The 25,344-nt window shown below is 49.3% G+C and overlaps 1 protein-coding gene across 2 annotated transcripts in view; it reads left to right on the top strand.

Moving 5' to 3' along the window:
* Window positions 1-25,344, top strand: part of EXOC4 (exocyst complex component 4) — a 1,827,849-nt gene that overhangs the window by 198,441 nt on the left and 1,604,064 nt on the right. For both annotated transcript variants that reach the window (XM_086918922.1, XM_086918920.1), the window contains exon 4: window positions 203-366. In XM_086918922.1, coding sequence (XP_086775048.1) covers window positions 203-366 — 164 coding nt within the window. The remainder of the gene's footprint in view (window positions 1-202; window positions 367-25,344) is intronic.

Genomic DNA, 25,344 nt, shown 5'->3' with positions numbered 1-25,344 from the left:
TGTGTGTGTTTGTGTGTATGTACAAATGTGCTTGTGTTTGTATGCGCTGACGCACCTCAGTGACATCGTGACGATTTGCTGATTGTTTTCTTATCTTCAATAGTATCAGTAAGACAACTAGTTCTTTGTTGCTAGACATGCTACGAAGATTTTATTTGTTGCATGATAACTACCAACTGTGCTTTGGTGTTGTCTTCTCCAGGTTGCAGCAGTTGAGTCCTTGGAGGGTCCCCTTTTGCAGGTGGAAGGATTGAGTGATCTTAGGCTGGAATTGCACAGTAAGAAGATGAACCTTCACCTGGTCCTTATTGATGAACTACATCGCCACCTCTACATTAAATCAACCAATCGAGTGAAGCGTGTCTCGTAAGTGTCCACACATGCCTAAGTGTCAACAGATATTTTTTTTCTCAATAGGAACCTCTTTTAAGCTAGTTTCGTATTTTAAACTTACACTTAGGGACGTGCCTTTTTTCGCTCTTCCATATATGTTGGTGCTAAGTCAATCAATCAGAAAAGTTTTTGCACCAGTTTACACAAACAATGTATTATATACTACATAAGGTGCTTTATTTCTAACAGACAGTCAGATTTTCTGTTAGATTGCCATAAATAGTGCAAACAATGCCACTGGACAGAAATCAACACAACATTGTCCTGAGGTGGTCAACCAAGAAAAAAGAGGTGGAATACTCAAATCTGAGCTTTCTTTTTTCCCAGACCTCGGTCCAGTGACAGTCTTGATCAGAAAGACATTTCTAGTGTTGAGAAGATATATTGTACCCCATGGAACCAAAGTTACTGTCTTGTTCTCATCCAAGCTGTCAATTGTGGTTATTGGGCAAATCTCGCTATTTAGTTAGAAGGGAAGCTACCTCAGCCTACTTACAAGCTGCAAGAGTTTAAAGAATAAAGGTGATATTTCTAGCGCAGAGTCCTTGTCACGTTCAGGCGCATTGTCTGTTGTTGATGCCCAGTCCACCAGTTGAACTGGGGTCCTTGGTGTAATATACTTTTCTACTGATATTAAGCAGACTTGAGTAACAGTTTTATGTGGTAGTTTTTTTTTTAAACTTTATTTTCCATTTTGTAAAAGAACACATAACAAAAAAGAAAAAACAAACCATGAAGTGCAATATGAAACCATCAAAAGCAAATTACAAAAATGACAAAAACAAAAAGAAACACAGCCATAAAATATGTACACAAATCATGAGGACTAAAAGGGACAATGTGATACATAAGTACTGACAACAATAATCCACATTGCATTTGTTGCATAATCGGACTCGTGACTAAATTGCAAACACCCAGCATTACCAATTACAAATACCAAGAGCTATACAGCTGAGCGCCATCGACACCCCGCCGCTCTAGTCCAGAGGGCATGAGGAACTACCACACCCCGGTGGGAGTGATGCTGGAGTGCACCTGGGAATCATGAGCAAGCCGCTGCCGGGAAAAATAATCCCTGTACAATCCCCAAATATCGGTCGGTCTGGAAGAGGGGGGGAGTAGGGTACTAAACTCCTCACAATTCACATTGCAGTATGCTAGGCTGTTCAACCAGCAGTGAAGAGTAGGGGCACGCTTACTGCCCCACAACAAAGCAATCTCCCTTTTGGCTAATAGGAAGCAGAGTGCAGCTAATTTACGAACTTTCTTAGGGAAGTTTTCCACATACCCCAGCAATGCAATCTCAGGAGTAGGAAGGAGTTGCATGGACAATATATCCCCCAACGTGGAGTGGACATCTAACCAATATTGGTGAATTTTGGGACAAGTACAGGACAGGTGTGCAAAGGGGCCAAGACATTTCGGACAGTGATGGGGTCGGGAAGTGTCAATTCTGTGGACGCGTGCCGGAGTGAAATACATCCGACGAAGAAATTTAAACTGAAGCAACTTATGACGACTGTTCAATGAGACGTCCGTTATGGTTCTGCAGCAATATGCCCATTGGTCATCAGTGATAGGCCCACCCAGGTCCTCCTCCCATTCCGCTCTGTTTGAGTCATTAACCGGCCTAAGCGCTCCGCACTGTTTGTACAGCTTGGAAATCAGGTGTGCATTGTTTGCGGTCTGGATCACCAACGTGAGGGGAGGAGTCTCGTCCGGGGCCAAAGGAAAGGAAGGGAAACCTGTCCTCAAAGCCGAACTGATTCGGGTGAGGATGAAAGTGTTCATAAAGGAGCGTTCACTGAACCGGGCGTCCTCCGAAACAGAGAAGACGTGCCCATCCGGGAATAAATCTCACAGGGTGCAAATATCGAATTTTCCCAAGTGCGTTCTACCAAAGTCTCCCCCATAATCAGGAAAAGGGAAGAGTTAGGAAGGGGCAGGGCCGGGGAATATATAAGATCTAGACCAAGAAGCCTGCGCAATCCAATCCATGCCCAACAAGTGGTGGAAACAGTCTGGATGTCACGGGGGTCACGAGGAAAGCCAGTGGGGAGAATTGTGAGGAGACATCTCGGAAGAACCAGATCCGCCTCTGGCCGTAAATACGGTATGCGCGCGTCAGGATGGAACCAAGCTTGCGGATACGCGCACTGCACAACTAAATAATACAAATAAATATCCGGCAGACCCAGCCCTCCACGGTCCGGCGGCAAGGTCAGCACCCTGCAGCCGACCCGGGGTGACTTATCTCCCCAGATCAAACGAAGTAGCACAGAGCGGAGTTGAGTGAAAAACACCTTAGTCAACAGGATGAGAATATTATTGAAATAATACAAAAAGCGGGGCAGTACTATCATTTGAATAATTGCGATCCTGCCAGCCATGGAAAGAGGTAAGCGGAGCCAACGGTCAATTTGTGAGCCCAATGTATCAATAGCGGAGCCATAATTAAGACGGATTACCAACGAAGTGTCCAAATGTATGTGAATACCTGGATATTAAACGGATTGGTCGCACCATTCCAGCGGAAACTCGAATGACCAAGGCTTGGTGCAGGCCGTGAGAGGAAATATAACCGATGTGTGCCAGTTGATATGAACCCCCGGAAAAATTGCCGGACCAAATGATTTCCCGAATTAATGAAGACAAATTATCTTGAGGCTGTTGAACATATAATACCAGGTCATCCGCATACATGGACATCAACAAGGGGCCAGTGCGAAATTGCAACCCCCACTGTAGGTGGTTCTCTTGAAACTGCTGGGCCAAGGGGTCCATGGCCAATATAAAAAGAAGAGGAGAAAGGGTACAACCCTGCCTGGTGCCCCGTGATAGGTGGAAGGGGTCGAACAAAGCACAAATAAGGCGTAATCGGGCTGTGGGTTTAGTGTTCAAAAGGGAAACAGTGGCCACGAAGCACTCCGGCATACCCATGCGGCGCATAATTGACAAAAAAAAGGGCCATGCCAGGGAATCAAAGGCCTTCTCAGCGTCTAATAACACAGCTGCGGCTGGTGTGGAAGAGTCGAAACGATGCAATACAGTAAATAAAGTGCGTAGCTTGAAGGAAGTGGACCGGCACAGGACAAAACCAGCCTGCACAAGAGAGACAATGAATTCTAACAAGAGCGCCAATCTTATGGCAACGACTTTGGCTAAGATCTTGTAGTCCAGATTCAACAATGACAATGGCCTGTAGGAGCCGCAGTGCATGGAGTCTTTCCCGGGTTTCGGCAATAAAATGATCACGGCTTCACGAAACATCGGGGGCAGAACTCCCACCTCTAGGACCTCCGCATAGACCTTGACTAAGCGCGGCACCAGAAGGTCCTTGTACGCCTTGTAAAAATCAGCCGAAAAGCCGTCAAAACCGGAGGCAGATGATGCACACAAAGCATCGATTGCCTCCACAATGCTGTCTGGAGTAATGGGGACAGAAGAAACTCCTGCATGTAGCGCTCAAGGTACACCAGAGCCACCTCAGATAAATAGGCTTCCTGACCGCCGAGGCCCCCGGATAGGCACGCGGTATATAGGTCCTTATAATATGTAAGAAACAACTCACAGACCGCAGGGGCAGAATGAACCGGGGAGCCGTCATGGCCCGTCATGGAGAAGATACAAGTGGGCCCCCTAGGAGGGCGGAGCGTGTTGGCTAACAGTCGACCCGGCTGCTCGCCCTCCCCATACCGCCGCGCCACGCAATGCTTCTGAAGAAACAACAATTCTCTATCAGCCATGTCCCGGAATTCAACACACAACTCCAGCCGGAGGGCAGAAAGAGATTCAGAAGGGGCAGCGAGTAGTTCACGGTCCGCCGCAGCAATCTTTTGCTCGATCTGATCCAGAGCAGTCCGTAGATCCCGAAGGACCCCAGCATGTTTCGAAATGGAAACACCACATATGCTACAGAACCAGTGCCTATGTCAGTCAAGTGGGTCTCCTACATAAAGAGAATGTCAGCCTTATGTCGTGCCACGTAATTCAAAACCTGTCGCCGTTTCCTGTTATTGTTCAAGCCACGCACGTTCCATGTTAAAAACAAAAGCCCGGAAGGACCGGGCACATTTCCTAACTGCACCATATATACAATACAAAAAAGGGGAAATCAGTATATGAATGCACCACATCGCATAAAACAGTCCTCATTGTCTGTAAACCAAAAAACCCATTCAAAAACAAAGGAAAAACAAAAACCACCCCCCACCCCCCACCCCCCAACCACCCTCTCCCTACCCAGAAAGAGGAACACCCACAAAGCACATCCCCCAAAAAAAACAATGAAGGTATTCACCATGGGGCATGGCGACGCCACGCCAGCCGGACAGCCCAGCTATCAAACAGCAAAACAAGAAAATAGCAAATATATGAGCGAACAAGCCAAAGGCAATAGAACACAAGCAGGGCTAATAATCAACACAAGACTGTACTCAGCCGCTCTCATCTGGAGAGAAGAGGTCCACACTGGCTTGCGAGGTCTGCAAAGAAGGGGAGTGGGGCCTCGAGCTGCCAGACCACCCCTGTTAGCCTTGAAGTCACAGAAGAATTCCTTGCAGCATGTGGAGTGTCGAAGACCCTAGGCCTGTCATCAATGTCCACCTTGAGATGAGCTGGATAAAGCATGCCATAGCGAAGCCCCAGGTTCTTAAGCATGGCCTTGACACTCTGGTATTTCCCCCTGGCCTCCTGCACCATGATCGTGAAGTCCGGGAAAAACGAAAGACTGTTACCCTGCCACTGGAGTTCGCCCTTCTCCCGGGCCGCACGGAGGGCAGTGTATCGATCACGAAAGTTCATAAGTCTGGCCATAATAGGTCTAGGAGGCATGCCAGGTCTGGGGCGAAGGCCTAAGGATCGATGAGCACACTCAACCACAAAGCCTTGGGTGAAAGAGTCCCTACCAAACAAGTCAGAGAGAAGTTGTTCCACGAATGTGTCCAATCGGCCAGTGGCTGTCGTTTCCGGTACGCCAAGAATGCGTATGTTGTTGCGGCGCCCTCGAGCCTCCAAATCTTCGTTCTTTATAGCCACTTCTTTAAGGATCTTCTTGACCCTCTCTAGATCAGAAACCCTGGACTCCACCACGTCCAGCCTGCGATCATGGCCCAGTACCTTCGCGTTCATGTCAGCCAGCTTCTTGTCTAGGTCATCAAAACGAGCATCAACAGCATTTCATGTGGTAGTTTAGTATTCAACTGCCCTCATACAATGCTCACGGTGATTCATACATATGATGATGCTTTTATAGACTTGACAGTGAAATGCTTGATAGTGATGTTTATCACCTTAGTTGTATTCTTGGCTGTTTGGACTCTGTCAGTGAAACTGCTCTCCCACCCTCGCAGCTCCACTATTAAGTGAGGCCCCCTTGAGCCCCTGCACTCCCATAGTGTTGGTGTTCGAGGCCCTCCTCCACCCGCAGGTTATACCTGCGCCTCATCCCTGGTGGTCCAGTGGACCTCTGACTCCTTCTCTTGCTCCTCTTTCTGCCCCCTTCATCCTCTCCTTTCTGCTCCGTTTCACCCTTTTACTCTTTATATCTTTTTTCTCTTCTTTTTTGCTTCCTTTCCCCCGTTTTTCCCGCAGCTGCTGCTCCCACGGCCCCTCCCCCCAGCACGATCAGCCCGAGCCAGTTCCTCTCCCCGCCTCCCAGCTGTCCAGCCCTCCCCGACCCCTACTTAATAGCGGCCACGCGCAGCAGGTGCACGAACGGTAAGCCGGTCTGCGCCCGTCTGCAACCCGACCGCGACCAGCGCCTGGAACCCTGGCCCTCCGCACTGCCAATGCTTCAACCCTGTGGCACTCCACACGCTCAACCCAGGCCGCAACAACAACTGCAAGCTAGCATCACCAGGCGACACCCACAGACGGACCCTTCAGCTGTCACCGCTGACGGCACACCTGTAGCACCTTAACTCACAAAAAGAATAAGGGGTAGAAAGCATGCATGGGTTGCGGAGGGGCTAGACGGGGAGATACTACCGGAATATATCCCGCTAGAGGGCCGACTCCTACAGGAAGAGATTCCAGTAAATGCCATTTCATTTACCTATAAAACGTTATTCAATAATATGCCGGGCAAATTTGGTCCTCTTCGAGCTAAATGGGAAAGAACCATTAGTGTAATGGACGATATTGATTGAGAGTCCGCACTCATGCATCCACGTGAAGTGGAAATCAGACTAAGGTTGCGCCTCAGCCAATACAAAATTCTGCACCGAACTTATTTTGACAGAGCACAACTGCATATAATAGGGAGAGCTGTGAGCCCAGATTGTCTTAGATGCTGCATGGAATGTGGAACATTCATACACACCCTTTGGGAATGTAACGCAATCCAAATATACTGGGGAAAGATTGTTGGAGAGCTCAATAATATATTGGAAGTCCAACTGGAGCTGGAACCAAAGGTTCTCCTACTGGGAATCCCCACGGATGTGGACATCCCGCTACACAAACTCGTTTTAGCCAACTTGGGGTTGTTGGCAGCTAAACGGGATATAGCTAAATACTGGGGGGGCCGCAAATACTTACACTTAAGGAATGAAGGGCAAGTCTTGATCTGTATATGGTGGCGAAACAAGTGACATACAAGGTTAGAGGTTGTCCTAGGAAATTTCAAAAGATATGGGCACCAGGGATAGAATACTATGGTTTAGAAGTGGGGGAAGGGGAAGCAGGGGGAAGAGGACTACTGCCAGAAAGATCAGGCGAGGAGCCTTGAAAGTTGTAATGTTTGACCCTAATGCACCAATCCATGTCTGTTTTCCATTTCACAATTTTGGGCGGTGACACTGCCCCCCACAACTGTGCAATGTTTCGTTTTGCAACCATGAGACCCAGGGTAGACCACAGTTTATCTTTACCAGGTAAGTCGGTTGGTTTCTAGATGTTCAGGAGGCACCTTTTAGCTTCAGGACAATCCGTCACTGCGAGCACTTCGCTCATGACGTCATGTACTCTCTGCCAGTATCTCTGGACATGCTCACACTCCCATATTATATGCATGAAGGTGCCCAGTTGGCTTCAATTCCTTCTACACTCCCTCCATCCCCCCGCCCAATAGCCCTTCCCATGCGAACCATACTGGGCCCCATAACATATACTCTGTGTAGTATTTTGAGCTGGACAAGACGCAGTGTAACCAAAATTGCCACCTTTCTCGGAGAGGCCATTGCCTCCCGCCATTCTTCCTCGTCCAACTCCAACCTATCTCTCACCCAATTCTTCCTCGTCTGCTCGAGGGGGTCTAAAGTGTTGTTAATCAACTTTTTATAGGTCAGGTAGATCGCTTTCTTAGGCAGGTAGCTGTCTTATAGTCTGTCTTCTAAAGGCGAAGCTTCGGGGGGAGAGGTGCCTTTCTCCAATTGTGCCAGATGTGTGTGTCGAATCTGCAGGTACCTGAAGTACTCAGAGTTGGTCAGCTCGTACTCCCGCTGTAGTGCTTCGAACGCTAACATATCACCTTTCACCCATAGGTCCCCGATCTTTGAGATCCCTATCAGGTCCCAATTATCAAATCCCTTAGAGGTTCTCAGAGTGCCCAGCTGTTCTGTATCCTACAGTGGAGTTGCCAGTGTAAGTTTTTGTTCCCACCCCATACTGTCAACCTCTGATCGGACGGAAGCGAACCTACCCTCTTACTTTCTTCGAACATGGCTCGCATGTACGTAGCTATTTTGTCCTGTCTTAACTTATAGAGCTCGATGGGCAGGCCGTTAGGGCCGAGGGCTTTTCCGGCCCAGAGATTCCTTATTGCTTGCGCTATTTCGTCATTTGTAAAATCACTGTCTAGCGCATCCGCTTCTTCAGCCGAGAGGGCAGGGAGTGGTATGTCTCTGAGTAGATCTCGGGAGTCACTCTCCAGCAAGGGGGAGCTCGATTGGTATTCCGTGCTATAGTAAGCTGCAAATTCGTTTGCGATATCTTGTGGGACGGTGATTGTCTGACCCCCTTCATTTAACAGCACTGGCACTAGCCTATTTGCAATTTCTTTCATGTCAAGCCAGGCTCATAACTTCCCATCTTTACCCCCTAAACAATACACTCTGCCTTCTTGTTCCCTCCCCCATATCCTTGCTCTGCAGTGGCTATGGCTTTATATTCATCCCTTTACATATGCAGGGAATGTAATCGCTCCTGAGTGACCTCCCCCTCAATCTCTTCCTCCAGCCACAGGATCTCGTTCTCAACTTCAACCAGGTTTTTCTGCTTCTCTTTTCCCCCGCTATCAGAGACAGTGCTTGCCTCCTTATGAGTGTTTTAAAGGCTTCCCATAATGTTAGGGGGGACTCTACTGACCCCACATTGTCTTGGAAGTAGTTTTCTAAGGACTGGAATATGGCTTTTTTGATCACAGAGTTACGGAGGTACCATGGGTTTATGGGGGGGATCCTTCCCACCCTTGTGGCCCCCAGGACCAGGTGAGCCTATACTGGGGAGTGATCAGAGATACCTTGTGCCATGTGTTTAATTTCCCGTATATTACTGAGTTGCGATGCTGGCACAAGGAGATAATCTATGCCGAATAGGCTATTATGTGCCCCTGAATGGAAGATATATTGACTACTATCTGGGTGGTATGCCCGCCACCCTTCAGCTAGACCTAAGATGTTCAGGAAGTCTGGAAGCCATTGACAGGACGGGCTGATGTCCCAGGGAGTATAGCGATCCAGTGAGCCTGAGACTACAGAATTGAAGTCATCTCCTACGAGTAGGAGGTCCTCCGGGAGGGATAGCAAAATGGAGCCTATATCTTTGAAGGTGCTGTTCTCCAAACCTGGTGGTATGTAGACCAACAATATCGTTAGTGTGTTCCCTTCCCATTGTCCTGTGACTGCGATGTATCTGCCCCTGTCGTCTGACCGTGTTGATTGAATGGAAAGGGGGAAGGAGTTCTTTAGCGTAATACCCACTCCCCTGGAACCAGTTGTGGACGCTGAATGGGCCACTAGCTCATAGCCCCATCTGTTCAATGCTCTACAGGAGTGGCCCATCAGGTGGGTTTCTCAGAGAAGTACTATATCCGGGGAGTGTCTTTTAATGTGCCGTAAAACAAGGCAGCGCTTTATTTTGTCCCCCAATCCATTGACGTTCCAACTCAACAATTTCAAGCTTTAATCCCAGTGCATACTCATGAAGACCTAACTGTGTCTCACATACCTCTTGATACCAGCAGACAGATGTTGTCGATTTAACTCGATTACCTACAAACTTACAACCCCCCTCCTAACTCCCGCCCCCTCCCTGCTGCCCTGCACTTAGGGCCTGACACTGCCCATAAACATAACAATGCAGAGTGCCTATCGCCCTAACGGTAGAAAACTGAGGGGTGAGACGCTCCGCCACCCTGCCCCCCTACTTAACTTCAGACATTTGTAACACCCTGTACGGAGCGAGCCACCATCAACATCTATCACTAAAAGAGATTAAGTAATTCCACCGAGCCGGTGTCAACTGCCAAATTAATTACCCCTCAGCCAGACACAGGTTGGGTCACAAACTATGATAACGACAGAGCCTTGGGCCCGCATGTTTGGGCGTGAAGCAAAGACAGGTGCCCGAACCAGTTCAAATTATCAACAGGCATTATGCTCGCTGGCCCCTCTCCAGCCATTCTGCCACCACCTCAGGGTCTCTGTCCCTGAGTTTCTTCTTTACAGCAAGAAAGGAGCATCTCTGCTTCTGTACCGCTTGAGTAAAGTCTGGAAAGAAAAGGATTTCACATTCTCATATCTGAGGGGTGAGGCCACCTTAGCACATTGTAATATTACATCTCATTGCGGAAGTAAAGGACCCTGGCCAATATTTATTTATTTGAAGGTTTTATATAGCACGAACCAGACTCTTGCGAGTATCAGAGCGCTTTACATGACAGGTAGAAATATATACAGAATATATAACGATATAATGAGTCACGCAATAATTAAGTACAAGATACATCTAGAACAAGACAATGCGGTGCGATATAAGTGCAAAATGGCCAAGATATAATCGAAGAAAGAATATAAGCGAGGAAATGCAAGTAATAAAGTACAGCGAATAGAACAGAGAGTTCACGTGGGTTGAGCCATGAGGATAGCTTTTACTTCTCTCTTGAAGGAGGCCGGGGAAGGGTTCATTCTAGTTTCACTGGGTAGAGCGTTCCAAACCCTTGGAGGCATACCAGAGAAGGACCGGTTGTAAGTTTTTTTCTTGGCAATCGCTGAGGTTGTAGGAGAAGAGTCTTGGCACTCCTGGAAGCTCTGCTGCCCGCTGAGAGCACCAGTTTCTGATCTAGGTATTGTGGGGTTTTGTGGTAGAGAGCCTTATGAGTCATACAAGCAATTTTTAAATGAATTCTTGTTCAAACGGTAGCCAGTTGAGGGCTCTCAGGTCTGGGGAAATGTGGGCGTTTCTCTTAGAGCCTGTAATGAGTCTCGCTGCTGAGTTGATCGTGGCTCTTAGCGGGGCTGTCGAAGACCTCGGGAGTCCGCATAAGGTTACTGCTCCGTATTCCAAGCGAGGGATAACTAAGGCTTGAACAGCTTGTTTGAAGTCAAAGGCGGGCAGATAAGGTTTCAGATTTCGTAGGGTCTTTAGGTGGAAGTTGGCTCCCTTAGTTGAGGCACTGATGTGTTTCAGCATTTTGAGGTTATTGTCTAGCGTTACCCCAAGAGATTTTGCTGAGTCGACTATGAGCGGTTGTCCATTGAGAGCTGTTAGATGCTTCAACCAATCTGTGATAGTTTGAGTTTTGTTAGGGGGGGGGGCGATTACAAGGAATTCCGTTTTGAGGGAGTTACGTTTCAAGTGGTTTTCAGCCAGCCAGATTTGGGTTTTTTGTAGAGTGGAATTGAGTGATTTGATGTCTTCCAGAGAGTGAATTTTGATGTAGATTTGGGTATCGTCAGCATACATGTGGAATTGTATATTGGAAAGGCTGAGAAGATTGGTGAGGGGTTCCATGAAAAGGTTGAAACGGGTGGGAGAGAGGGAGGAGCCTTGAGGAACTTCCAACGTGACAGGCGAGGGGAAGGACAGGGATTGGTTGACCTTGAATCTTTGGGAGCTGTTTTGGAGGAAAGAGGCGAACCAGTTAAAAACACTTCCAGATAAACCCATTCTGTGTTTCAAGAGATTCAACAGGTTGTCGCGTTTGAGGGTGTCAAATGCTGATGACAGGTCGAGTAGGATTAACAGACAAGCTTCGTTTTGGTCGAGGATTTTTAGAGCGTCATCTAATACATGTGTCATGACTGACTCTGTGCTGTGACCAGCTCTGAAACCAGATTGAAATTGGTTCAGCGGGTTGAAACGATCAATGTGACAGTTCAGTTGAGTGTTAACACATTTTTCCAGGAGTTTAGCTAACATAGGGATGTTGGAGATCGGGCGATAGTTATTAGGGTCCACGGGGTCCGCTGTGGATTTCTTAGGGATTGGCGAGACCTGCCCCATTTTCAGGGTGTCGGGAATGGAACCTTGCTGAAGGGAAGTATTAATGATCTTGGTCCAGACGGGTAGTAGGAGAGGAGTGAAGTCTTTTATGTAGTTTGCCGGGAGAGGGTCAGAGAAGTGACTGGATGGTTTCAACGCGTTTAGCGTCTTTAGTATGGTATCTTCACTGTAAATGTTGAAGTGGGACCAAGATGCGTTGTGTTTTAGTTTAATAAGAGGGAGATTAATAGCTGGGGTAGCAGCAAGGGACAGTGATGGGCTCTCTTTCAGGCCCGAGATGGATATAAGGTCCTTGAGTAGATCTGATTTAATGGATTCAGTCTTAGAATTGAAGAAGGAGGCAAATTCATCACAAGTGGGAGTAGCGAGAGTGTTGGTGTTAAGGACCTTAGGTAGGCTCTTAGTTTGGGCTTTGATAAGATCGATGAGTTTTTTGGGACGGTTCTTAGCTAGGTCAAGTTGAGACCTGAAGAAATCGGTTTTAGATTTTCTGATTTTTCTAAAGTAAGTGTTCCTGGAGGTCCCGAGAAGTTTGAGGAGGTCAGTTGAGGGTGTAGCTCTCCAACGTCGTTTGATTATTCTAAGAGAGCGTCTGTCATCATTTAGCCTCCCATCGTACCATGGTTGGGAATCTTTAGAGGAGGTTCTCTTTAGTTGCAATGGGGCAATTTTGTCTAGGAGGCTGTTCATGGAGTGAAAATAGTGATTTGTCAGCTCCTGAACATCAACTAGGCCTTCCGGTGGACTAAGAGGGTTTGAGTTATCTAGGGCTGTGAGGTCAGATCCTACGTTGTTAAGTTTTCTCTTCCAGATTTTAGTTCTCAGGGCTTGAGTAGGGAATCGAGTAATGGTTTCCGAGATTTGGAAAGTAACGATATGATGGTCAGACCAGTCGTATGGGAGTATCGAGTGGAGCTGGGTAGATTCCGATTTGGATATTATTATTATTGTCGTGTGTTGGCATGTTACATAGTTGGGTGAGATTGAGGTCTGTGAGGAAGGCTTTGAGGCTGTTTACCCCTGGGTCATTGTGGTCGTTCCAGTGAAGGTTGAAATCCCCTAATAAAATTTGCTTAGATTGTTGGTTGTCATTTGAAGCTAGAATGTCCATGAAGTGTTCTATGAAAGTGAGGTTATCTCCCGGAGGATGGTAAAAGGCGTGAAGAGAGCAGATTTGTTTGTTGTTGTTGGCGATGTTTAAGCATAGGTATTCGCATGAAGGTATGGCAGGGGTATTGGCATTGGTCGCTGTTAGGCCGATCTGGTGTATGCAGGCTATCCCACCGCCCAGCTTGTCAGCTCTGTCGAGTCTGGTTATGTTATAGTTAGGGGGTAGCAAGATGTCCATGATGGGAGTAGAAGTTTCCTTTAGCCAGGTTTCTGTTATGATCATAATGTCAGGTTTGTTTGTGATAAGTAGGTCAGCTATATCTGCTGCATGTCTGGAGGTGGATCTACAGTTTAGGAGGATACAGCTTATCTGAGGATGGGAGATGGTAGTGGTGGGTTCAGCAGTGATGGGGATTCTAGTGAGGTTATACTCTACAATGCCTCTGGGATTTAGTCTGGAGGCTCTATGAGTGTTGAGCAGAATGGTGGGTATTCTGGGTGCTGTAGGCGGGCTAACTGGACAGATTAAAAGTCCCGCGCTCTGAGGAAGGTGAGGATGCTCGTAAGAGCGGAGGAGGGCCCCTAGATCTGATTCAGATAGAGGGTTTGACCCCCTGATAGGGCGGGAAGTGGCGTTAGGGAATGGGATTGTGCTCCAACGTGGAGAGCTGTGAGCTTGGGGGATTGCGGGAAGACGATGGATGCGAGTATAGGTCTTATGGGAAGGAGACGGATTGTGTTCATATTTATTGCATGTGGACTTTGTTTGTTGTAAGAAAAGGTTGTGAAGGGTTCGGATATCCAATTTGACTTGTTAAAGGGAAGTTAATATCAAGTCAAGTTTGGAATAGTGGCTTCTCTGGATGATGGAGTACCTGGTGTAGGTCTGCCCCCAGGGACTCTGTGGGCCATTTCAATCATAACATTTTTTGACTGTCCCTTGGGTTGCAGGTAAGTCATTATGAGGTCCACCACAAAGAGATCAGTTTCCTGCTCCTCCGCCCTCTCCGGCACACCAAGAATGCGCACGTTATTGCTCCTAGTGCGCCCTTCATAGTTATCCAGTTTTTCTTCCGCAAACTTCCTGAATGTTTTAAGTTCTTGGATTTCTAGTTGGAGTTGGGAGGTGTCATTGACTAGGCTAGCGTAGAGATCTCAATGCTTGACTTTTTCGCTCATCTTGACGAGATCCGCCCTGATAAGGGACACCTCCGACGTGATGGTGTCCATCCTCTGCTCCAGTGAAGTCATGATGCCAGAGATCGCTTCCATAACATCCTTAAGGGTGAGCTCTGGAGCATCCCCCTCTGCTCCCCCCATGGACTTATCCCTGACTTGTTGTTACTGGATGGTGGTTTTTGGGAGGGTATACCGGTCCAACTTATTTTGTTGCGGGACCTTCCTCTGCTCCAGTCTAAAAGCTCTCCACTAGCTTCCAGTAAAAAAACGAATTCTCTTCAAAATTCTGTGCCTGACCCATAAGCAAATGTATGGTAATGGTCCTAAATACTGGTCGCAGAAGTTACACTGGTATCAGCCAGGCAGACTGCTCAGGTACAGTAATGAGGCACTGCTTACTCCTCTCAGAATTCATACTGCCAGGAAAGGGGGTTGTGCTTTCTCTTTTCTTGCTCCGGCATCCTGGAATAAAATGCCTTTACACCTGCGCATCATCCCCAAACACAGCTGCTTCCGTAAAAAGCTGAAGACATGGCTTTTTGAAAACGAAGCCATTACCTCATCATCTCTTTGTCAGAGCCGTCTGCTAGCGCCATCAGGCTCTTGGGAGTGATGTGTGCGCGATACAAATATCCCTGACTTGACTTGACTTGACTTGACTTGACCTTGGGACCCCTCGTGCCCAACATTGTAGTCCTTTCCTGGGTAGCTGCCACCTGCCCTCTCGCCAATCTGGGGAAGCTGGCACAGCGCAGCCTGACACTAGCCGGGCGCCTCACGTTCAGTTGGTGCTCTGGCTGCCCAAGGATTGTATGCCCAGAGAGAGAGGAGGGAGGAGAGGCGCTGTGGCCTTCCCCCTGAAACGATACCACGCCACAAATGAAGGGCAGAACCAGACACGCCGATGAGCACTGGCGTCCCCTATGGGTCTCTCCTGCCAGCAAGCGCGGCCCTCTGGAGTCTATTGGGCCTCACCCACTGGACCCTGATTAGGCCACGAGTCACCCCTGAGCAGCCAGTGCACGCAGCAGTTGCTCCTTCAGTACCCGGATCTCGCCAGGCTTAGTTATTCCCCCAGAGAATGGCCGCCGCTGTCCCCATCTGCCGCTCCACCATGTGTTGTACAGGCTAACCGTAGTCTTATAAAGGGGACATAGCACACCCGGATTGCATGAAGGTGGGTTTTATATGTATATAGGTATCAATAGAACCCTACAAGTTATTCAGGCTGTTCCAAGGAAGAATGTCATACTTATGAGGATTAATTTAAGTGCTTGGACAGTGAGAACCACACATGTATTGGTAATATTGGTTTACATTAGTGCAATCAGACTCCTCCAGTCGTCTAAAATCAGGCATAATTGCGTGCACGTAACTTTCCCTATACGCTTATGTTCACCTGAATTGGAGGAGCATTTGATGTCATTGCCATTAGCATGGACGTCTGACCCAGATTGCTCAAGTTCAGCTCTTCACATCAGCTCCTTACAGGACTCATGTAGTGCACATGTGCACCCGAGCGCACCTCTCCAAACATGGGGGGAGCGGTTGACGCTCTTGGTACACTGATACTCTGCTTTTCGATTCCTATACACGTTCGCCACGTCTCTGGTGACGCGTTCATGGGCGGGACCGGAGGGAGTAACAGGGCCTCAGTAGCGCAGCAAACTGAATCTGCACGGTGCTGGGAGAGACACACTTTAGGGCCACAGCTCACCTTGATATAATAAGTGGGGTATTTTTGCAAGGCAGACACATTGCGGGTCGAGGTGAGAGCTCAGACTTGAGTGCAGAGTCGTGGTCCAATTGGGTGTGTTTGGCATCTCCTCACGATGCTACAATCCTACTAGGGGGGGTTATAGTTTTACTACACAGCGCATGTTGGGCCGACCTGACCTGCACTCCTGCCACATTGGGTACCTGTGTGGTTTTCCACTGACGCTCCATTTTATTGATTCATCCATTGTGTTCTTCTATCCTCATATCTCGCTGTGTGTGACTATAGGGAGCTGTCCTCGCTCTCCTACTAGTTCAAGTTTAGATTTTAAATGAACTCGGTAAGCGTCACGTTGTGCATGATGGTGGGTCCTGTCCCCTGGTAACGATGCCTGATTTTTTTATAAGTAATATTGGTATTATCGGTGTTGTTTTACATTTGCTATAAGCGCTCACTCTCTGGGACGTAAATATAAATGTATTTACACCGCAGGGCGTTTTATCGCTTTACTATGTCCTGAGCTGGTGTTATTACACCCTTGATGTTTTGCTGTTTTCATGGGGGAAGGGGGGTACACACCACTTCAGTTGTTACTATTTTCTGCACAGAGGGCACAGCACTTTTCAGTTCACACGTGTTTTTATTAATTCTGTTACAGGTTCCTCTTGGAGAGCAAGGCGCTCTACCACACTTTCTCTGAGTAGTTATTCAGAAAGGGTTTCTTACCTTCACCCCTGGATTAAAGGAGGTAGAGTTAGTACCTTTGGGATAATTTCATAGTGAGTCCTGATGAAAGCCGGGGTATTACTCTCTGCCAGCTGAAACATATCAACGATTTTGCAGAGTGGAGGGGTTGGTAACTCATTATAAATTCTCCGTACCACCATCCACTGGTCCTGGTGTGACCATTTTTACTCTGGACAGGGTACCCAATATTAAAATTGTAATAGGGACTCCCTGTGGCCAGTTTTTATCAGTCTCTGCACCTATTTTCACTTGTGATCCCATATTATTGTCACTTATTTGTTGTATTGTCTTCCCCCTCCCTATTGCTCCACCTCCAGGGTTGGTCTGCGCTGAGGTTAGCAGCCCTATGATGAAGCATGACACAGTTTGCTGTGTGTGAGGGCAGTTTTAACACCCTTGTGTAAGTCCCCCACTTTTTGAGAACCTGTCTCAGAGTTCTATGCATTTCCCTTGCCATCATTGACACTACAACTGATCAGTGCCTTAAAGGAGTCCATGTTATCAATTTGCGGTATGCTTCCGGCTACCTCTGGTTGGCCTTTGGGCCCCAGGGAACCATAGGGGCCTCCACTCGGGTTGCCGCGAGTAGGTCCATCTCCGGTGCTTTCAGTGCTGTTTTGAACCAGTTACAACATCGGTACAGGCTTCTACTCCTGGCCCAGGATCCATGCCGGCCTCCACTTCCACGATGCCAGAGCCAACACCACTGATGCTTGAGGATAATTCAGTGCTGACACCAGAGTCCGACCCTAAACTCACTTTGGCTCAAGCTGAACCAATGTTGTGCTACGAAATAAGAAAAGGGCAACTGGTCATCAAACAACCTGATTCTAACTCGTTGCCTCTGCCAAGCCACACCTGAGACTCCATTATCTCTTTGGTTTTGACTCTAATCCCATCCCAATCACTGTACTGATGAAGCCTAATGCATTGATTTGCAACATTTCAATGTGCTTGACATCTCTCCTGTTAGACCTGTCTGCTTCTGGGGAGACTCTAACCATTATTATTTATTTTTTTGTCCCCCTTAGCCTCCCAGAGTTTCTATTTTTATTTTTACATATGTCCATCAGGAATTTTTTAATGCTGTCAGGGGGCTAGGTGTTCCTTGGCGATGACGCCATTTTTCCCTCATAACCTGTGAGGCCTAGTCAGCCCCCTTGAAAATCTAGGGATCTCCAGAGACCTAAAATGGTGTCCACCAACTGCCATAACGGACACTACTGGAGGACAGGTCCATAGGATAACATTAGGGAACTTTCTGGAATCAACTAGAGACTTCTGCAGGTCTCAGGCCAACCTATATAAAGGCCAGTGACCAGCAGCCATTTTGTGCTGACCCAAGAGTGGAGGAGTGAGGCAGTGGTGAGAGGAGGTGGACACACTGAGAGCAGCTAGTTTGTCTCTGAGGCTGACAGTTTCTTCAGAGGGTTGTTCCCCCTTTAACCTTTGACCAATCCCTCTCAGAACATCAACTGCTGACAAAGAAACTAAGCTACTTGAGAAGGAAGACCCTTCTAAGTCTTGCCCCCATTGATCCCTAGTGGAACGCCTTGCTAGGAGACTTAATTTCCCTGGATAAGACTTTCACCTACCAGCGTTGAGCAGGGAGTGGATTCCAGCCAGGTGTGGACTCTGTGGTGCCCCTGAGGCTTTGTGAAGGAGGCAAGCGGCAGCGGAGCCTTTTGGGACCCTGAGGATAGAGCGTCCTGCTCTGTGCAGCGTTTTCCCTTGGAGCCAGGTGAGGGGAGGAACTGTGGCCGAAAGAGTGGTGACAGCGCGGCGCCAAGCGGGAACACTGGTCCCTCGCGCCCGCGCTGCCTTAATCGGCCTCTGTGAGGCGAAGTGAGCCGGCCCCTGAAGAGACGCTTCCAGCGTCAGGCTCGCGCATGCCCCGTGAGTTGTGGATGTCCCCGGAAGGAGGGGCAACAAGGTGAGCAGGCCCGGAGCAGTGCGCGTCGCTGAGGAGGCGGGAGCAGAGGCGGAGCCGTCGAGGAGCGCTTCCGCGCATGCCCGGAGGTTCAGCGCGACTGTCGGCTTGGCTGAGGAGGCGCCGGAAGGATTCCCGGAGCGCCGTGTCAGTTTCATCGATCCCCCACGCTCGAGCGCTAGCTGGAGGAGCCAGCGCGAGCGAGGGAAAGAAGGCCCAGGTGTGTTGCTCCGTTTTGCCTTCCCCGCTCGAGTGTCATAGAGAGAAGCAGACACGAGCAGGGAAGGGAGAGTTGGGATCCCAACCGATCCACCGCCAGCCCCCCCAGCAAAGCGCCGGTTCGGCGGAGCCAAGGCAGAGTGAGGCAGAGAAGCCAGCAGGCGCCCTGAGGCAGCAGTGACGCGTGGGGACTGGGACATCATCGTCCCCACGCTAAAGTAAGGAGCAGGGTAGAGGGGCCACTGGAGAGTCTGAGAACTGGGAACTGCTAGTGAAAACTCTTAGTTGTGGAGAGGAGAAATAAGAGTTCATTGTAGAAATCAGGGTTGATCAAAGCTGTGAGTTAGCTTGATACACCAGAGTAATTACAGAATTGGTTACAGGGTAGTGATACTAGGGTCTTGAAAACTACTACTGAAGCAGGCTAATATCTCTAAAGAGCACTCTGAAACTGTTATGAAATGTACATGCCAGATAGGTGATGTAGATGTGTAACCCTGCATAGTGTAAATCTAACAGGTTTCTTTTAATTCCAAAAGAGTGTCACTTCCTCATTACTGAACCCTTGTCAATCGAATGTGTTTTACTGCCCTTTTTCCACAGCAAGGAGAGTGAAATGTATTTTTCCAAAGCAAAAGTATAATGATTATTTCTGTGAGAATCTGATGTTGTATCCTGTGTAATTTGAATCCCAAGAGTCATATTATTTTTATAAAAGGTAACGGTATTTTTCCAAACAGTGGTGTTGTGTCTTTATTTTAGTGGTTCATCACTGAGTTACTGTGAGTGAGACTTGTAAGTACTTAACCAACGCCTTGAGTTAGCTGTAGCCACTACTGTGCCAAGCTACCTTATGTAGACTTGGGTAATCTAGGTCCAACATAATTGGTGTTTCAGCGGTGGGATAACGGATTTGTACTTACACTCACTTATTAGTAACGCAGTGCCAACCACGAGACCTCACCTGGAGTTTTCTCCCTGCGGCCCTCCTAATTTACATTTTGATTTTTCTAAATTGACTTCTGGCGGTGGGTGGAGGTTGACCCCAGGTCACTTTGTGGATTTCTCCTGTGTAGCAGTTTATACTCCAAATAGAAATGGAGATAAATGTGGAAGAGCTGGAAAATTATACTGTGACCCAATTGAAGGAATGGTGTCAGCAGCAGGGGGTGTTTTTCAAGAAAGGCGCCAGAAAAGTTGAGCTGCTGACCAGTATCCGGGCATGGGTAGAGGCTCATTCCGGGGAGGAGGTAGATCCTGAGGAGAGTGACAAGGACACTGTCCTGGAGACCGCAACACTGTACCAGGCGGGAGGGGAGAACCTTGTAACAGGTCCTAGAACACCTTCCAGAGTGGGCAGTAGTGTTTCAGAGAGGGGCCTGACCGACGCCGAGTTAGAAGATAGGAGGGAGGAGAGGAGGATGAGAATAGAACTAGCCAGGATGGACATGGTGAGGGAGGAAAAGAGGTTGGAGCATGAGCGGACCATCAAAGAGATGGATTTGCAAGCCCTAAATCTACGAACCCCCAAACCAGAGAATGGTGGCAGCGATATCCAGACCAACACCAGGGAACCCAGACCGTACCTACCAAAAGATATTATGGCATGCTATGTACCCAGTGACGACATTGCTAAATGGCTAGCCGCCTACGAGGTCTCGCTGAGGGCCCATGGGATTCTAGAAGTCCACTGGGGAGGTGGGTTATATAAATACATGCCCCCCACTGGCAGGGATACTTTGTTTGCCCTTGATCAGAGTGAACAGACCTACTACCCGGCTATGAAGTCAGCGCTGCTCAGGAAGTTTGGGTTGACCCCTGAGAAATATAGGCAAAAGTTCCGGGGCAGCTACAAGCTGGGCACGCAAAACTGGGTAGATTTTTTGGACTACTCCAGGAAGGCCCTGGAGGGTTGGGTAAGAGGCAGCGAAGTAGGAGACTTATGAGGGACTATATGACCTCATACTCAAGGAACACCTACTCGAGAAGTGTCTTCCCGAACTAAGACAGCATCTGGTGGACAGCAAGCTGACCAGCCCCAGGAAGCTTGCTGAGGAGGCGGACATCTGGGTTAGTACCCGGGTGTCGACTAAGGGGACTGGAGGGGATTCCCAGAAGCATGGACAGGGCACCCCCCAGAAGAAAGAGGGAGGGGAAACTAAGAGGGAGTTCTCAAAAGGGCCACAAAATACTTCGCAAGGAAGGGGCAGAGGATTCATCCCTAAAAATAACCCCCCTCGCAACCCTACCCCTGGCCACAGCCAGCAGCCAAGGGTTGTTCATTGTTTTGAGTGTGGTGGTGTGGGACACTATAAAGGAGATGTGAGATGCCCAAAAAGACCACCCCCTCCCACTGGAGGAAAAGCCCCGGGAATCACTAGTGTAGTGCTCGGGGAGGAGATGCCTTTGGTTAATGGAGGGAAGCGGGCGGGTGTCACTTTAGTGTCCCTGGGAGATAAGGAGATGGTTCCAAAGACCCAACTGCCCTCTAATACTACTAAGTATGAGCAGTGGGTCACCATCAATGGCCGTAGAGGGGAGGCTCTGAGAGACACAGGAGCCAGCATGACTATGGTAAGGAGTCAGCTGGTGTCTCCAGAGCAGGTCATCCCAGATGTACTCCATCCCGCCGTAATGGCTGACGGCAGATTGGGCCACTACCCTGTGGCTGAGGTTCCCTTTGAGTGGGGAGGGGTTGCAGGTCCACTTCGAGTTGCCGTAAGCCCTGCCGTGCCTGTTGACTGCCTGTTAGGGAATGATATGGAGCACAATGCTTGGAGGAGGGTGGAGTACCAGACTCACTCTGAGATGCTGGGACCCCCTGACTGGACTTGTGTTAGCACAAGGTCAGCGACTGCCCGAAGGGGGAGTTCACTTACGCTGGAGCCTGGAACAATGGCCCAGCCGGCTGCCAGAGAGGAGAAGGACAGGAGGCCGGAGGACCCTGCCTCGACATCTCCACCTCGTGAGACAGATGGACCACCTGCGGAGGTGGATCTGGAGTCCACAGGGGAGAATGTTGCTTCCCTGGGAAACCTACCCATCCCTACTGAATGGCATGTGGAGGGAGGTCCTTCCCGGGAAGAATTCTGTGAAGCTCAGAAAGAGTGTCCTACTCTCGAGGGGCTGCGGCAACAGGCCAACGCCCAGGCAGCAGGAAACATTGAAGGGAGCTACCGGATTTACTGGGAGGATGGACTCCTCTACAGTGAGCCCAAGGCACCTGGCCATGGTTCAGCCAGAGCCTTGGTGGTCCCTCAATGCTTCAGAGCCTTTCTACTGGAACTGGCTCATGAGATACCATTGGCAGGACATCTAGGACAGGACAAGACCTTTGCCCGGCTTGTCCCCCACTTCTACTGGCCTCGAATGAAAGTGGCGTCTGATACATATTGTCGGACGTGTGTGTCTTGCCAAGCTAGTGGGAAAACAGGGGTGAAGCTAAAATCTCCCCTGGAACCACTTCCTGTCGTTAGCACCCCCTTTGAGAGGGTGGGCATCGACATTGTGGGGCCATTGGATCCACCAACTTCAGCTGGTCACCGGTTCATACTGGTTTTGGTGGATCATGCCACACGGTACCCAGAGGCAATACCTCTGAGGACCATCACTGCACCTGTGGTGGCAAGGGCCCTGATGGGGATCTTCACCCGAGTGGGTTTCCCCAAGGAGGTTGTGTCCGACAGGGGGACTAACTTCCTTTCAGCGTACATGCGGGCTATGTGGAAGGAGTGCGGAGTTACCTATCGGTTTACCACTCCTTATCACCCACAAACCAATGGTCTTGTGGAAAGGTTTAACAAAACCTTGAAAGGTATGATACGGAGTCTACCTGAGAGCCTGCGGAGGAAATGGGACATCCTCCTACCCTGTCTCTTGTTTTCTTACAGGGAAGTGCCACAAAAGGGAGTGGGCTTCAGCCCCTTCGAACTTTTGTACGGGCACCCTGTACGGGGACCTCTCAGCCTGGTGAAAGACGGATGGGAACGGACTCCCAGGAAGCTTCCCCAGGACGTGGTGAGCTACATGCTGGCCTTCCGGAGCCAAATGGCTAAGTTGTGGAAGCCGCTTCAGACAACTTGGAGGCCAGCCAAGCAGTTATGAAAGAGTGGTATGACCACAACGCTCACCCAGTGGAACTGGAGCCTGGACAGAAGGTGTGGGTGATGGAACCTGGAGAGCTAAATGCCCTCCAGGACCGTTGGACAGGCCCCTTTGAGGTTTTGGAGAAGAAGGGGAAGTCCACCTACTTGGTGGATCCGAAGACCCCGAGGCAGCCCCACCGGGTGCTGCATGCCAATCGCCTCAAGCCACATCATGAGAGGCCCGAGGTTGTCTTGATGATGGTAACCGATGGAGCAGAGGAAGAAGAAAGTGAACCTCTCCCTGATCTTCTCTCGTCCCAAGAAAAGGATGGGTCGGTGGAGGGAGTAATTCTCTCGCCATCCCTGACTCCTGAACAGCAGAGTGATTGCCGCCAGATCTTGGAGCAATTTTCTTCTCTGTTCTCCCTCGTCCCGGGTAGGACCCACCTGTGTACCCATGACGTGGACACAGGAGACAGCCCACCTGTGAAGTCTAAAATCTACCGGCTGTCGGACAAGGTGAAGGCAAGCATCAAGAGTGAAGTCGCCAAGATGCTGGAGCTGGGAGTGATTGAACCTTCTGGAAGCCCTTGGTCTAGCCCGGTGGTTTTGGTACCAAAAGCTGCCCCACCAGGCACCACACCTGAATTGAGATTCTGTGTGGATTACCGAGGCTTGAACTCAGTAACCAAAACTGATGCACATCCTATCCCACGGGCGGATGAGCTTATTGACCGGCTGGGAGCTGCTCAATACTTAAGTACCTTTGACCTAACTTCAGGGTACTGGCAGATTTCCCTTACCGAGGAGGCGAAGGAAAGGTCAGCCTTCTCTACACCTCAGGGACACTACCAATTTCGTGTGATGCCCTTTGGGCTCAAGAATGCCCCTGCCACTTTTCAGAGGCTGGTGAACAGGGTCCTTTCTGGAATGGAAGCTTTTTCTGCTGCCTACCTGGACGACATTGCTGTCTTCAGTAGCAGCTGGGAGGACCATTTGCAGCATCTGCAAGCTGTTCTTCATGCCCTGCAACAGGCTGGCTTGACAATCAAGGCCAGCAAGTGTCAGATCGGACAGGGGTCGGTGGTGTACCTAGGTCACTTGGTGGGCAGAGGGACGGTGCAGCCCCTCCAGGCAAAGATTGAGGCTATCATCGCCTGGGAGCCCCCCAAGACTCAAACAGAGGTCCGAGCCTTCCTGGGCCTCACTGGATACTACCGTCGCTTCGTGAAGGGGTATGGCACTATCGTGGCTCCCCTCACTGAACTTACTTCCAAGAAGCAACCCCGACGGGTAGTCTGGACGGAGGCTTGCCAGCGAGCCTTCATGACCTTGAAACAAGCATTGTGTTCCGCTCCCATTCTCAAGGCCCCTGATTTTGCTCGAGAATTCATTGTCCAAACAGATGCGTCAGAACATGGCATTGGGGCAGTGTTATCGCAGCTAAATGATGAGGGCTTGGATCAACCCGTGGTCTTCCTGTCCAGGAGACTACTCCCCAGGGAAAGGAGGTGGAGTACAATTGAGAGAGAAGCCTTTGCGGTGGTTTGGGCTCTGAAGAAGCTGCGGCCATACTTGTTTGGCTCGCACTTCCTAGTTCAGACTGACCATCGCCCCCTTCGTTGGCTGATGCAAATGAAGGGGGAGAATCCCAAGTTGCTGAGGTGGTCCATCTCCCTACAGGGAATGGACTTTAGGGTGGAACATCGACCTGGGACGGACCATGCCAACGCAGACGGTCTATCCAGGTATTTCCGCCTTAGTGATGTGGACTCCCAAGGGGTTGGGTAGTTCTCCCCACTTTCAGCTGGGGGGGACGCGTGTTAGACCTGTCTGCTTCTGGGGAGACTCTAACCATTATTATTTATTTTTTTGTCCCCCTTAGCCTCCCAGAGTTTCTATTTTTATTTTTACATATGTCCATCAGGAATTTTTTAATGCTGTCAGGGGGCTAGGTGTTCCTTGGCGATGACGCCATTTTTCCCTCATAACCTGTGAGGCCTAGTCAGCCCCCTTGAAAATCTAGGGATCTCCAGAGACCTAAAATGGTGTCCACCAACTGCCATAACGGACACTACTGAAGGACAGGTCCATAGGATAACATTAGGGAACTTTCTGGAATCAACTAGAGACTTCTGCAGGTCTCAGGCCAACCTATATAAGGCCAGTGACCAGCAGCCATTTTGTGCTGACCCAAGAGTGGAGGAGTGAGGCAGTGGTGAGAGGAGGTGGACACACTGAGAGCAGCTAGTTTGTCTCTGAGGCTGACAGTTTCTTCAGAGGGTTGTTCCCCCTTTAACCTTTGACCAATCCCTCTCAGAACATCAACTGCTTACAAAGAAACTAAGCTACTTGAGAAGGAAGACCCTTCTAAGTCTTGCCCCCATTGATCCCTAGTGGAACGCCTTGCTAGGAGACTTAATTTCCCTGGATAAGACTTTCACCTACCAGCGTTGAGCAGGGAGTGGATTCCAGCCAGGTGTGGACTCTGTGGTGCCCCTGAGGCTTTGTGAAGG

The sequence above is a fragment of the Lissotriton vulgaris genome, chromosome 1_1 (genome assembly GCF_964263255.1).
Source record: "Lissotriton vulgaris chromosome 1_1, aLisVul1.2, whole genome shotgun sequence".
NCBI classification, from domain to species: Eukaryota; Metazoa; Chordata; class Amphibia; order Caudata; family Salamandridae; genus Lissotriton; species Lissotriton vulgaris.
This window is presented reverse-complemented; position numbering and strand designations above follow the sequence as displayed.